At 45.2% G+C, this 15644-nt stretch overlaps 1 protein-coding gene across 4 annotated transcripts in view; it reads right to left on the reverse strand.

The window, feature by feature from the left end:
• Nucleotides 1-282: 282 nt before the first annotated feature.
• Nucleotides 283-15644, reverse strand: part of LOC124036059 (cytosolic carboxypeptidase 1-like) — a 42122-nt gene continuing 26760 nt past the window's right edge. For 2 of the 4 annotated variants that reach the window (XM_046350177.1, XM_046350175.1), the window contains exons 15-26: nucleotides 15523-15624; nucleotides 14739-14825; nucleotides 14429-14577; nucleotides 14180-14267; nucleotides 13648-13792; nucleotides 8782-8932; nucleotides 8472-8652; nucleotides 7076-7205; nucleotides 6710-6841; nucleotides 5635-5811; nucleotides 4533-4693; nucleotides 283-1700 (exon numbers count right to left, since the gene is read on the reverse strand). In XM_046350177.1, coding sequence (XP_046206133.1) covers nucleotides 1529-1700; nucleotides 4533-4693; nucleotides 5635-5811; nucleotides 6710-6841; nucleotides 7076-7205; nucleotides 8472-8652; nucleotides 8782-8932; nucleotides 13648-13792; nucleotides 14180-14267; nucleotides 14429-14577; nucleotides 14739-14825; nucleotides 15523-15624 — 1675 coding nt within the window. In that variant the 3' untranslated portion in view covers nucleotides 283-1528. The remainder of the gene's footprint in view (nucleotides 1701-4532; nucleotides 4694-5634; nucleotides 5812-6709; nucleotides 6842-7075; nucleotides 7206-8471; nucleotides 8653-8781; nucleotides 8933-13647; nucleotides 13793-14179; nucleotides 14268-14428; nucleotides 14578-14738; nucleotides 14826-15522; nucleotides 15625-15644) is intronic. The other 2 variants (XM_046350179.1, XM_046350178.1) reach the window with 2 other exon arrangements.

A 15644-nucleotide genomic window follows, 5' to 3' on the forward strand; every position in this document is an offset into this window, starting at 1 on the left:
TTGAGGGGGGGGGGGGAACAATTGAATCCATTTTAGAATAAGCCTGTAACATAAAATGTGGAACAAGTGAAAGAGTCTGAATACTTTCTGAATGCACTGTATAGTCAGAGGGGCATTAGTGGAGGAAACACACATCACTTGCACTCAGAGTAAACAAACACCTAAAAACACGACAAATTCAAAAACACATACACCACACACATCCTTCAAAACAATATCCCCAGACCACCGAAAAACTGAGATTGACTAAACGAATAATAATACACAGCCAAATGATCCACAGACATTTTGACATTCACGTTTATTTCCCATGATTTCATAGCAAGCTTCAACTTATGTTTGTTTACAATCCAATTAAAAGGTTTCTCACAGGTTGCTTTTTTTATACTCCCACAAACACCTTGAGCGTTTGGCTGCACTATGGTAGACTAGCATTTCCATCTAGCAAAAACGCATACACACACATACTTCCTCATATACATACGGGGGCCACATCTTACAAATAAAATAACAAAATAAATGACAAAAATAACATTAAATAGCCATGCGCTGACTGTACAATACGCAACCGAAATGTAATACCTACATCTAGGAGAGAGAAAAAAACAACACTAAAACAAATATCTTATGTTACTCTCAAAAAGCAACAACCTTTCTAAAAATGGAGTACCGTTTCAGTGTACAGGCAAACCAACTAAGCTTACAGACAGACTGGAGAAATACATGTACTTCTCAGTACCGCAAAATAGATCCACAACATCGGCTTCAGCTTTGGGCTGAGCTTCTGACCTTTTAGGTGAGGCTTGTTCTCTCCTGTACCTCGGGGTTCATGCGTATGTATGTTGATTTGCTACATGTGCAAATGGTTCTACTTGGCTTGCTAACTTCCTGGTTATGCTAATTGTGCGTTACTGTTACTAGTTGGTCATTGTGTAATACTGCACTCTTTATGTAAATACGACCAAGGTGTACATTCCGTTTCAACTTGTGTGTAACGATATAATTACATATAGACACACATTATGTAAATAGAGATCTATAGATTCTCTGTGTGTAACACCTGTGTCGTTTTCATGACAAATGGGGACATGGCACCAAAACCATTGTGTTAACGTGTGTTATTTGTCTAATGTGTCTATTCGTTATACAACACTTCTGACCATTCTATCTATATCTGTTTGAGATATGCAAGGCAGATAAGTATGGATGTGATATCCATAATGCACCAAGGCCAGGGGGGGGTGAGGTCAGAGCAAAATGGGGGATATCTGGGAGGCGGGGGTAGGAGGGGAAGGAAAATAAGGTCTGTTTCATCTAGGAGGCAACAAGAGTTTGTGGCTTGGACTATACTGTAGAGACAGGAGTTTTTCCTGAACACTTGTCCTGACCGGGGGGAGAAAAAAAACTTTGGCTCCTAGCCCTGAGTTTTTTGTAGGTAGGTCACAACATGGTCAGGAGAAATTCCTCGAGCTAGGGTCACAAAAGGGACAGGGTGAAGAGTGGTTAAGTAGTGGTCAGGGAGTTTGAGCTAGGTGAGTGAGTCTCTGTGGTTGTTGGACTCGGAGTCGGAGAGGCGGTTATCGTGGGGGTCTGCGGCGTCGGGGTCGTTGTCGGGTTCATCGCCACTCTCTGCGCTGTAGTCCACCTCCTCCATGAAGGAGTGCTCTTCGTCCTCCAGCACGTACGTACTCGGGCTGCTGCTGGACAACAACACAAACAGTCAGTCCATTATTCTAGGCAGGCTCAATTTAAAAAAAAATCTAAGTACTTGAAAGGAACAAAAAAAATAGATTTGAACCTGGGTCTGGACAGAAATGAAATATAAATGATTTCATAAAGATAAAACTAGTGACAGGCAATAAAAAGTATACTAACCCAACAAAAAAAATCCCATTAAAACACTAATCGTTTTCTCTTTTTATGCGTCAGTTTAGTGGTTTAATGGTTAAACGTCTGAGGTTTAGTGGTTTTAGTGGTTTTTAATGTTTTTTAATGGTGTGAGGGCTTTGAAAGAGGATCCCATGGAGACAGTGGATGAGGGGGTTCAGATATTGACCCCTGCTCCCTCCCACCCCGCCCCAGAGAGAGGTAAAGTGGATTAGGAGGAGGGTGTGACGGGGTGTAATTGTGTAATGGGCTGGATGGACAGAGTGCTGTCTAGAGAGGAGTGTTAAGATCCCAGAGTGAGAGAGCTTGAGCCATTACAGTCCATTAGAGAAATATTGCAAGGGCCACTCACTCACTCTGGACTAGCCCCATACACAGCACACAAAGGCCACAGACACACGCAGCATGTGTATGTGCGCGCGCGCGCACACACACACATACAATTCCAATCTTCTTATTATTATGATATCATGGGTCTGATGATTAAATATTAAATGATAAAAAGCATAAAAACTGTTATGATCCTATAGCCAAGCCCCGAGGTCTCTAACCTGGCTGCTTGATGGGTTTCAATAAATAAATACATCAATTATACATGGATAAAAATCAAGACACGAGGAGAAGAGATTTGTTCGAAGGAGCCACATTGACAGGCCATGAGGATGCTAAAGATGATGATAACGAACAATGCAGCTACACTACTGTCCTGAGTGCTGGCCACACTGCAACTGGCAATTCAACTAGTGGATCATGTATGGTTAGAAGGTTGGAGAGTATGAGAGTGTGTGTGTGTGTGATTTAATACTATTTTTTATTTCTATTAGTTGTTCGATTTATTTGAAATTCAGTTTAGTTTCAGTTCATTTTTAGGCTTGATTTACTATTTTTTTAAATTTAGTTTCAGTTTGATAAATACTTCAATTTCATTTTTATATTATTTAGTTTCAGTTTTAGAGTTAGGGATAAATGTAGCCTATGCGTGGGAGGCTAGAAGACATTTGTGTGTTGTATGCATAGTTTGTTTTTTGGGGGACGTCACTCCTTGCCACTGGGGGGCAGTAATGCATAAGGCCAGGACCATAGACTTGGGTAGACATAACATCTCTGTATCATGATGGCGTCTGCGAGAGCATGGGCAGCGCCATTGAGGCCATCTCCATCTTGAAAGAGTACATTTTCGTCTTCATGAGTACAAATCATTGGTTTATCCTTCCTGATGACTTGGCTGTCACGACTCCAACCGGGCCATCAGGCCATGCCAACCGGGTCATTGGGAGGGATCAGCCAATGAAGTTGAAAGTCCCTCCCAGTTGACTAAGTCAAAATGTCGAAAGTCCTCAATGGTGGTGCACATGCTAACAAAGGCTTTTGGCCACTAGAGGACTCCATACAACTCCATGGCCTGGACGTAGGTTTGGTTAGGTTTCAATTATGCATCTATCTTAATATAACTTCAAGGATAAGCGCCTAGACTGGTGCAAGAAAATGGGGTAAATAAAAAACAGCTGGTGTGACCACAAGGGTCAGGGCAGATGAAATGTAGTCATTGTTTGAGTGTTTCTGTAAGTTGTTGTTCGTATAAGTTTGTTTTTGGAGTAAAAATAAATAAATAAATAAATATATATTTTTAAAAAATAACTGCAACGACAGCAAGAAGCATAAGCAAATCTATCAGTTCACAGCCAGCCAGCGTGTGTGTGTTTCTGTTCAAACCGATCAATCATTTGTGGTTCATCTTCAAGGAGGTTGTCGTTCGGTTTCTCAAGCCTGATGACACACTGAATATTCTCTCGTCTAACACTTGGGATGTAGGGGCAGAAAACAGACCCAGTGCCCACAGGGCACAGCTTTGGATAAACAGCCATCGCTGCCTGGCAGAACTGGAGAGGTGATTCTGTAAACATCTTCACTGCGAGGAACCTATATTTCTGAAGAACTGTGGACGAGATGCTTGCTGGATTCAACGTGCTGGCATCGTTCGGGGGTCTGCGCTGCTCCACGGCTGTACTGTCCATTTTTGCTAAAGTACAGAAGACTGCTTCCCTCATCAGTGGCTCCATTTCTGTTGGCAAAGTGCCAGAGACTTGGGTCCATCAGGCAAGCTGCTGCAGGGGTTGGATGGAAGTTGGCTGCCAGAGGATTCAGTGTGCATGCGAAGCGCTCACACAGTGACTTCAGGAGGACCTGTCCCAACTGTTTTGCAAAACTAGTTGACTGCAAGTGTGCCTCAAGGTTGAGAAGGCAGAGCACCACATCAGACAGCGACTGGCTGTCAGTTTGAAGATGATCGGTGTGGATTGCGAATGGCTCCAGCAACTTCACAAGCTGCTCTAGCTTGGCCCAGTCACGCCCCAAGCTCGCCCTCGGATTTCATCCCCTGTTAGCTAGTGATAACTATTAATAGTGACGCACAAGCTAAGCCTATTTGAAACATCGGCATCTACGGGAAGCATTTACCCACCAGATTCAGAAGATCGAAAACCCCATTCGATTTTTACCCCAAGTAGAAAAAAACTCAAATGTAATTTATGATGAGTTTTATTTGATATTAGTTTGTTTTGCATTCAAAGATAATGGTTTCAGTATAGATTTCCAATGTCAGTTCCTGTTTACTATAATAACCTTGGTGTGTGCATGTGTCTGACCTGGAGACTTTGCAACGTGTCTCGATCAGGTCACTCTCCACCTCCAGAAGGTGGGCGTGGTTCCGCAGCTCCAGGGGCGAGGTCAGTCTCTTCAGCCTGAGCAGAGCCACACAGAACTGGGCTCCCATCTCCTCCAGCTCCCTGGTGCCTATCTGGAGCCCCTGGACACACACATTATTAACACTTACTGTGCAAACACATTGTATATACACCCATGCGTGTACACAAGCACACATAATTAACACTACACACGCACAAACACACACAGCAGGTAGCCTAGTGGTTAAAGCGAGAAGGTGAAAAATCGGTCAATGTGCCCTTGAGCAAAGGCACTTAACCCTAATTGATTCAAGGTCACCGTTGATAATGGCTGACCCTAGCCATGACGCCACTCTCCGGGAGAGTTGGGAGATGCAAAAAACACATTCCCAATTTACACATGCTTATGATACAGACCTGTGCATGTGTGAAACAGGCCAACTATAAGCACCGACCTAATTATGATCACACACACACTTCTGTCCCACGGGCAGGCTCTCAAGTCTACAGCGGGCTTCCAGTAAAACGTCTGTAGCAGAAACAGGATTCTGTTGCAGTGTGTTAAGACTCGGAGCAGAACTAAAAAGAGGACACTGGCTTGGCGGGACCATGGGAAATAGAACCTCAACTAAATACGATTCCTGAACATCTGTCCAAACACTTTCCCCCTCCACATGCATAACTTAGTCAGCAGGGATGGAAGGAGAGGGACCATGCAAAACAGGCAACCCTAGCCTGCTCCTGGGCTCTGCAGATGTTGACATTGGCAACCCCAGTGCTGAGAGGGGGAGAGGAGCTGACAGAGGTTTCTGCACTCACTGGACACTCATAGACCGAACATTAACTCAGTCACCATGGAGTGCGCACACACACTCACACTAACAGCTTTGAGTCACTAACAGTATGATTTACAGGACTATGGCTCCCCCTGCTGGTTGTTGGTCCACACACACACACACACACACCAGGCTGTATCGACACAAACACACTCCACACACACACACTCTCTAGCACACACACACACACCCTCCTTGCATTTGTCATTGCTGGGATACACCCCCACCTTGTATTTGCCCTGGTCACAGCCACAGAGTGTGCTCTCCATGGTGTAGCTCCGCTGAACTCCGATCTCCCTCCACACCACCACACGGGCCGTGGCCTCCTTGGAGCGCTCCACCACAAAGCTGCAGCTGGCCATGCTGAAGGCCGGCGCCGTCTGGGACAGGATCTTAGGCAGAGTCTGAGGGAGGGAGAAGCGGAGAAGAGTTGGAGTGCAACACCTATAGACAACAGCCCGTGAGGGCTCGTTTGTGTCGGAGAGAGGATTTTGCTATGGGTGGATAAGAGATTATCTGAAAGAGATTAAACAGCATGGTCATTACATAGGTGCACCTTGTGCTGGGGATAATAAAGGGCCACTCTAAAATGTGCAGTTTTGTCACACACCACAATACCATGTCTCAAATTTTGAGGAAACGTACAATTGGCATGTTGACCGCAGGAATGTCCACCAGAGGTGTTTACAGAAAATGTCATGTTAATTTCTCGACCATAAGCCCCCTCCAACGTCGTTTTAGAGAATTGGCAGTACGTCCAACTGTCCTCACGACAGTAGACCACATGTACGGCGTTGTGTGGGCGAGCAGTTTGCTGATATCCACGTTGTGAACAGAGAGCCCCATGATGGCGGTGTGACCATGGTATGGGCAGGCTTAAGCTACAGACAGTGAACACAATTGCATTTTATCGATGGCAATTTGAATGCACAGAGATACCATGACGAGATCCTGAAGTCCATTGTCGTGCCATTCATCCAACGCCATCACCCGCCTCATGTTTCAGCATGATAATGCACAGCAGATAATGGAAATGGTGGTCACACAAGATACTGGCTGGTTTTCTGATCCACGCCCCTACCTTTTCATTTGAAGGTATCTGTGACCAACACATCTGTATTTCCAGTCAGGTGAAATCCATAGATTAGGGCCTAGTGAAGTTATTTCAATTGACTGATTTCCTTACATGAACTTGTAACTCTGTAAAATCAGTTGCGTTTACATTTTTGTTCAGTATATGCGTGAGTGTACTGTATGTGTACTGTATGTGTACTGTATGTGTACTGTATGTGTGTCTCTCACCCTGTAGCCAAGGTCCTCGTGTAGCTCACAGGATGTGGCGCTGATGTTGGTCTGCCATACGGTCTCCTTCAAACTACAACCGTACATGAATACGTTCTTCTTCCGGGAGTGACCGTGGTAGTCACAGAACACCTACACACCAGAGGGAGGGAGGGAGAGGACTCAAGTCACCAACAGTGAAGTGGACGACTGAATTTATGAAGACAGTCGAACTTCGTCAGTCTGGCTCTACCGCCACGACCGTTAGGGAAAGTGACAAGGTTAAGGTTATGACCGAGTTAGCCACGTGCGACCAGCGGCTGTAAGGGTATCGTGGGCTACGGCACGCATATGGCGGTTACGGTACGCAAGCGTGGTTGGGCTCACCAGTGGCGCCCTCTGGATGGCGGCGAGGTACTGCAGCAGACTCTTGGTGTGGTAAATGGTAGGATGCAGCTCAGGGCTGGGGCTCTGCCACTGTCGGTTCAGATCCTCCCCACTCAGAGAGCAGCGATGACTGGAGGGAGAAACAGAGTTGTTGTTATACACACTGCCTTCAGAAAGTATTCACACCCTTTGACTTTGACTCACTGGCCTACACACAATCCCCTATAATGTCAATGTTAATTACAAATGAAAAGTTGACATTTTTAAAGTATTCAACCGCTTTGTTATGGCAAGCCTAAATAAGTTTGGGAGTAGAACATGTGCAAGTCACATAATAAGTTGCATGGACTCATGCTGTGTGCAATAATAGTGTTAAATATACATTTTTAGTGACTACCTCATCTCTGTACTCCACCCATACAATTATCTGTAAGGTCCCTCGGTCGAGCAGTGAATTTCAAACACAGATTCAACCACAACAGACCAGGGAGGTTTTCCAATACCTCACAAAGAAATGCATCTATTGGTAAATAAGAACAAAAAACAAAAAGATTACATTGAATATCCCTTTGAGCATGGTGAAGTTACTTATTACACTTTGGATGGTGTATCAATGCACCCTGTCACTACAAAGATACAGGCATCCTTCCTAACTCAGATACTGGAGAGGAAGGAGACCGCTCAGGGATTTTACCACGAGGCCAATGGTGACTAAAGACAGTAACAGAGTTTAATGACTGTGATAGGAGAAAACTGAATTCACCTTCAGCAGGAGTCATAACCTAAAACACAAGGCCAAATCTAAACTGGAGTTGCTTACCAAGAAGACAGTGAATGTTCCTGAGTGGCCGAGTTACAGTTTTGACTTAAATCGGCTTGAAAATCTATGGCAAGACCTGAAAATGGTTAACTAGAGATACCATGACGAGATCCTGAGGTCAACAACCAATTTAACAGAGCGTGAAGAAATTAGAAAATAATAATGGGCAAATGATGCACAATCCAGATTTGGAGAGCTCATAGAGACTTACCCAGAAAGACTCACAGATGTAATCTCTGCCAAAGGTGATTCTAAAATGTCTCAAGGGGTTGAATACTTAGCTAATGAAGATAAATTAGTTTTCTATTTTTCTTCTTTTTTTTCTCTCACAAATATTCAATTTTTTTCTTCCAGTTTGACATAAGATTATTTTGTGTAGATCGTTGACCAAAAATTACAATTCAATCAATTATAACTCCACTTTGTAACAACAAAACGTGGAAAAGGTCAACAGGTGTGAATACTTTCTGAAGGCACTGTAGTATTCAGGTTGTGTGTGTCCATGCCAAGTATGTGCACACGTGCATACGCACATTCTAGTTGTGTGTGTGTGTGTCTGTATGTGTGTACACTTACTTGCCGTTGACCACTCCGTCAGGGTTGAGCATGGGGACTATCTTGAAGATGTAGGCCTCCCTGAGACTGTGTGCCAGGGGGCTGCTACCCATCAGGAACTCCAGAGTGCCCTTCATCACCCAGCTGGCGTTGGTCTCCCCTGGGTGCACTCGCGATGACAGGAACACCAGAGGACGGTTCCCTGGACACACACAAATCACGTAAAAATACACTAAGCAACACCCCCAAAAGAAGGATGAGACAGTAATGTGACAGAGAGACAGTGATATATTTAAGTCATTCCCCACCACAGTAGTCAGTCAGTACTCACTGAACTGGCAGATCTGGTCGTTACTGGTGGACTCTGGCATGGCGGTGATGGTGAGGAGGGGGCAGCTATTACCACCAAGAGTCTCACACAGGATGTCTTGGCGCATGTAGATCTGAGGGGTCCGCAGCGCCTCCAGCTTCTGAAGGTGCATCTGGGCAGGAACACAGCTAATAAGGAGGCTTTACACAACAGTGGACCTCCGTTGGGCTAGTAGAGTAGTACAGTGCCTTGCAAAAGTATTCACCCCCGTGGCGGTTTTTCCTATTTTTTGCATTACAACCTGTAATTTAAATGGATTTTTATTTGGATTTCATGTAATGGACATACAGAAAATAGTCCAAATTGGTGAAGTGAAATGAAAAAAATAACTGAAAAGTGGTGTGTGCATATGTATTCACCCCTTTTGCAATGAAGCCCCTAAATAAGATCTGGTGCAACCAATTACCTTCAGAAGTCACATAATTAGTTAAATAAAGTCCACCTGTGTGCAATCTAAGTGTCACATGATCTCAAGACAGACAGACAGACAGACAGACAGACAGACAGACAGACAGACAGACAGACAGACAGACAGACAGACAGACAGACAGACAGACAGACAGACAGACAGACAGACAGACAGACAGACAGACGTGGCCAAAAGTTGAGAATGACACAAATATTAATTTTCACAGTCTGCTGTCTCAGTTTGTATGATGGCAATTTGCATATACTCCAGAATGTTATGAAGAGTGATCAGATGAATTGCAAAGTCCCTCTTTGCCATGCAAATTAACTGAATCCCCCAAAAAAACATTTCTACTGCATTTCAGCTCTGCCACAAACGGACCAGCTGATATGATGTCAGTGGATCTCTCTTTAACACAGGTGTGAGTATTGATAAGGACAAGGCTGGAGATCACTCTGTCATGCTGATTTAGTTTGAATAACAGACCAGAAGCTTCAAAAGGAGGGTGGTGCTTGGAATCATTGTTCTTCCTCTGTCAACCATGGTTACCAGCAAGGAAACATGTGCCGTCATCATTGCTTTGCACAAAAAGGCAAGGATATTGCTGCCAGTAAGATTGCACCAAAATCAACCATTTATCGGATCATCAAGAACTTCAAGGAGAGCGGTTCAATTGTTGTGAAGGCTTCAGAGCGCCCAAGAAAGTCCAGCAAGCGCCAGGACCGTCTCCTAAAGTTGATTCAGCAGCGGGATCGGGGCACCACCAGTACAGAGCATTCTCAGGAATGGAAGCAGGCAGGTGTGAGTGCATCTGCACACACAGTAAGGCAAAGACTTCTGGAGGATGGCCTGGTGTCAAGAAGGGCAGCAAAGAAGCCACTTCTCTCCAGGAAAAACATCTGGGACAGACTGATATTTTGCAAAAGGTACAGGGATTGGACTGCTGAGGACTGGGGTAAAGTCATTTTCTCTGATGAATCTCCTTTCCGATTGTTTGAGGCATCCAGAAAAAAGCTTGTCCGGAGAAGACAAGGTGAGCACTACCATCAGTCCTGTGTCATGCCAACAGTAAAGCATCCTGAGACCATTCATGTGTGGGGTTGCTTCTCAGCCAAGGGAGTGGGCTCACTCACAATTTTGCCTAAGAACACAGCCATGAATAAGAAATGGTGCCAACACATCCTCCGAGAGCAACTTCTCCCAACCACCCAGGAACGGTTTGGTGACAAACAATTTTACAGCATGATGGAGCACCTTGACATAAGGCAAAAGTGATAACTAAGTGGCTCGGGGAACAAAACATCAATATTTTGGGTCCATGGCCAGGAAACTCCTCAGACCTTAATCCCATTGAGAACTTGAGGTCAATCCTCAAGAGGCAGGTGGACAAACAAAAATCCACAAATTCTGACAAACTCCAAGCATTGATTATGCAAGCATGGGCTGCCATCAGTCAGGATGTGGCCCATAAGTTAATTGACAGCATGCCAGGGAGGATTTCAGAGGTCTTGAAAAAGAAGGGTCAACACTGCAAATACTGCAAATATTGACTTTTGGCATCAACTTCGTGTAATTGTCAATAAAAGCCTTTAACACTTATGAAATGCTTGTAATTATACTTCAGTATACCAAAAAGTAACATCTGACAAACATATCTAAACGCAATGAAGCAGCAAACTTTGTGGGAATTCTCTAATCTTTTGGCCACGACTGTACACACCTGTTCTGAAAAGCCCCAGAGTCTGCAACACCACTAAGCAAGAGGCACCACCAAGCAAGCGGCACCATGAAGACCAAGGAGCTCTCCAAACAGGTCAGGGACAAAGTTGTGGAGAAGTACAGATCAGGGTTGGGTTATAAAAAAATATCAGAAACTTTTTACATCCCATTGGAGTATCTGTCCATAGGACCACTTTAAGCTGTACGCTCCACAGAGCGGGGCTTTACGGAAGAGTGGCCAGAAAAAAGCCATTGCTTAAAGAAAAAATAAGCAAACATGTTTGGTGTTTGCCAAAAGGCATGTGGGAGACTCCCCAAACATATGGAAGAAAATCTAGCTTTTTGGCCATCAAGGAAAACGCTATGTCTGGTGCAAATCCAACACCTCGCATCACCCCGAGAACACTCATTACCCCGAGAACAGCGTTTTCCATTGGCAGGGACTGGGAAACTGGTCAGAATTGAAGGATTAATGGATGGCGCTAAATACAGGGACATTAAGGGAAACCTGTTTCAGTCTTCCAGAGATTTGAGACTGGGATTGAGGTTCACCTTCCAGCAGGGCAATGACCCTAAGCATACTGCTAAAACAACACTTGAGTGGTTTAAGGGGACACATTTAAATGTCTTGGAATGGCCTAGTCAAAACCCAGACCTCAATACAATTGAGAATGTGTGGTATGACTTAAATATTGCTGCACAGCAGCGGAACCCATCCAACTTGATGGAGCAGTTTTGCCTTGAAGAATTGTCAAAAATCCCAGTGGCTAGATGTGCCAAGCTTATAGAGACATACCCCAAGAGACTTGCAGCTGTAATTGCTGCAAAAGGTGGCTCTACAAAGTATTGACTTTGGGGAGGGGGGGGTGAATAGTTATGCACACTCAAGTTCTGTTCTTATTTCTTGTTAGTTTCACAAAAACAAAAAAAAATGCATCTTCAAATTTGTAGGCAGGTTGTGTAGTAAATCTAAATGTACAAACCTCCCAACAATCAATTTTAATTTCAGGTTGTATGGCACCAAATAGAGAAAATGCCAATTCGCAAGCCACAGCACCACAACAAATTAACATGTTCAATCTCCAAAACTGTGAAACAGTTTTTCCAGAGTTTAGTTATCTTTTATAGCTGTAGAGTAGGTGTAGAAATATATTACCTTTAGAGTAGAGTAGGTATAGGGCTAGTGATATACACTCATCAGCCAGTTTATTAGGTACACCCATCTAGTACTGGGTCGGACCCCCCTTTGCCTCCTAAACAGCCTGAATTTGTAAGGGCACGGTTTCTACAAGTTGGAAACGTTACACATGGATGTTGGTCCATGCTAACGCGATAGCATTACGCAGTTGCTGCAGATTGGTGGTACACCAGGAAGAATGGATCCATGGACTCATGTGATGTTCTTCCACTCCTCAATTGTCCGGTGATTGTGTGCTCACTGGAGCCGCTACTTCTTGTTTTGAGCTGATAGGAGTGGAACCCGGTGTGGCTGCAATAGCCCATCCATGACATGGATCGACGACTTGTGCGTTCCGAGATACCATTCTGCACACCACTGTTGTACTGCGCTGTTATTTACCCGTTTGTGGCCCGCCTGTTAGCTTGCACGATTCCTGCCATTCTCCTTCGACCTCTCATCAACGAGCTGTTTTTGCCCACAGGCCTGCCCCTGACTGGATGTTTTTTGTTTCTTGCACCATTCCCGGTAATACCTAGAACCGGCGTGCCTGGCATAGACAATCGCTTAGGTCACTCGTTTTGCCCATTCTAACGTTCATTCAAACAGTAACTGAATGCATCAATGCCTGTCTGCCTGCTTTATATAGCAAGCTACGGCCACTGAGTATAACAAACATTAGGAACATCTTCCTAATATTGAGTTGTACCCCCCCTTTGCCCTCAGAACAGGCATGGACTCTACAAGGTGTTGAAAGAGTTCCACAGGGACGCTGGCCCATGTTGACTCCAATGCTTCCCACAATTGTGTCAAGTTGACTAGATGTCCTTTAGGTGCCGGACCATTCTTGATACACACAGGAAGATGTTGAGCGTGAAAAATCCAGCAGCATTGCAGTTCTTGACACAAACCGGTGCGCCTGGCACCTACTACCATACCCCCGTTCAAAGGCACTTAAATATTTGGTCTTGCCTATTCACCCTCTGAATGGCACACATACACAATCAATGTCTCAATTGTCTCAAGGCTTAAAAGTCCTTCTTTAACCCGTCTTCACCCCTTCATCGATAGTCATTTAAATGGATTCAACAAATGACGCCAATAAGAGATCATAGCTTTTACCTGGATTCACCTGGTCAGTCTATGTCATGATTCACCTGGTCAGTCTATGTCATGATTCACCTGGTCAGTCTATGTCATGATTCACCTGGACAGTCTATGTCATGATTCACCTGGACAGTCTATGTCATGATTCACCTGGTCAGTCTATGTCATGATTCACCTGGACAGTCTATGTCATGATTCACCTGGACAGTCTATGTCATGATTCACCTGGACAGTCTATGTCATGATTCACCTGGACAGTCTATGTCATGATTCACCTGGTCAGTCTATGTCATGATTCACCTGGTCAGTCTATGTCATGATTCACCTGGTCAGTCTATGTCATGATTCACCTGGTCAGTCTATGTCATGGAAAGAGCAGGTGTCCTTAATGTTTTGTACACTCAGTGTATAGTACCTTCAGAGTAGAGTAGGTGTAGGGGTAATGGTAAGCGAAGTAGCAGACGTCGTCCTTGTGGTTGAAGGTCATGCTGAACGTCATTGTGTAGTAGGACTTCCCCTTCTGACCGCCTGCCGCTATCGAGCTCCTGGAGAAGTGGTTTCTGGGTAAAAGGAGGTTGAAAATCTCACAAGTGCTAGAGAGAATGACAAACAGAAACCAGCAAACAAAGTCACACTCATGACACCAGGACCTACCAAAGTGACCAACAAGTAAGCTATTTGATGGCCCTGTTCAAATACCTTCCTTCCTCGATTGCTTGGGGTAAACACAGATCGGGAAGTTATTGGATAAGAGAAAGCAAGGTTACCTTCCCTATTACAACCAATTTAGATCGGTGGTTACTTCAAGGAACAGGCCCAGACGGAACAATGCATTTTAGAAGAAGTTTTGGAACGGGGCTCGTTTCTCCTGACAGGTGCACTACTTGTCCAGTGGCCTGTGTCATACCGACTCTGCTCGGGGGGTAAAGTAGGACAATCACACCTACTTGTAGTAACAGATGTCCGTTCCGGTGCGAACCCAACGGGGCCTGCCACTAATGGCCTCCTGAACAGAGTACATCAGCACCTGCATACCTGCAAAACAGTACATGCAGTCAATTTACTAAAGAGAGGTTAATTATATACACACACCACATACTGAATTAGCATTTCTATCTAATTAGCATTTCTAGCTTTGCCACACATCAAAGGCTAAATAATGCAACAAAAAATGACCAAGGCAGTCAGTCGCTCACCGTAGTTGAACTGGCTGTTGGACTTTTCACAGTTGATGATGTTGAAGCGATAGGGCGCTCCCACGCGCATGCCGCTCACCTCAAAGTAGAACCACTGGTGGTAGTGGTTACTGTTGATGTCAGAGTTTAGGACCAAGTCATACTCAAACCTGGAACACACACAGATCACATCAGCTCAACCTTTAGGCAAACCAAAACGGGCCACACATGTGGGCACGGGAGACAAAGATTAATTTAACAAATACTTGAAAAAAATGCATTTATTTTGATGTTGTTCCCAGTTTACGTAACAATGGGACACAATACTCACTTTCTGGCTTGAATAGCCTTCCTCAGGTTGCCAGACTCAAACTGAGAGTTGAACTTCAGAGATTCACCATCATCAATCACCGGGCAACTGAAACAACAGACACCCACACCGTGAGACCAACAGACACCCACACCGTGAGACCAACAGACACCCACACCGTGAGACACACAGACACCCACACCGTGAGACACACAGACACCCACACCGTGAGACACACAGACACCCACACCGTGAGACACACAGACACCCACACCGTGAGACCAACAGACACCCACACCGTGAGACACACAGACACCCACACCGTGAGACACACAGACACCCACACCGTGAGACACACAGACACCCACACCGTGAGACACACAGACACCCACACCGTGAGACACACAGACACCCACACCGTGAGACCAACAGACACCCACACCGTGAGACCAACAGACACCCACACCGTGAGACCAACAGACACCCACACCGTGAGACCAACAGACACCCACACCGTGAGACCAACAGACACCCACACCGTGAGACACACAGACACCCACACCGTGAGACCAACAGACACCCACACCGTGAGACACACAGACACCCACACCGTGAGACACACAGACACCCACACCGTGAGACACACAGACACCCACACCGTGAGACACACAGACACCCACACCGTGAGACACACAGACACCCACACCGTGAGACACACAGACACCCACACCGTGAGACACACAGACACCCACACCGTGAGACACACAGACACCAAGTTTCCTGGACTGAAGATGATGACGCTCACCTCTGTATGTCCAAGTCGTAGACCACTTTATCAAGGATGTCATTGGGGTGGATCAGCCTCTCAATGTCCTGGAAGATCTTAGTCCTGTAGGGGGGCAGAGGACTGAGTGACATCATCATCAC

The sequence above is a fragment of the Oncorhynchus gorbuscha genome, linkage group LG05 (assembly GCF_021184085.1).
Source record: "Oncorhynchus gorbuscha isolate QuinsamMale2020 ecotype Even-year linkage group LG05, OgorEven_v1.0, whole genome shotgun sequence".
In the NCBI taxonomy this organism is placed as follows: Eukaryota; Metazoa; Chordata; class Actinopteri; order Salmoniformes; family Salmonidae; genus Oncorhynchus; species Oncorhynchus gorbuscha.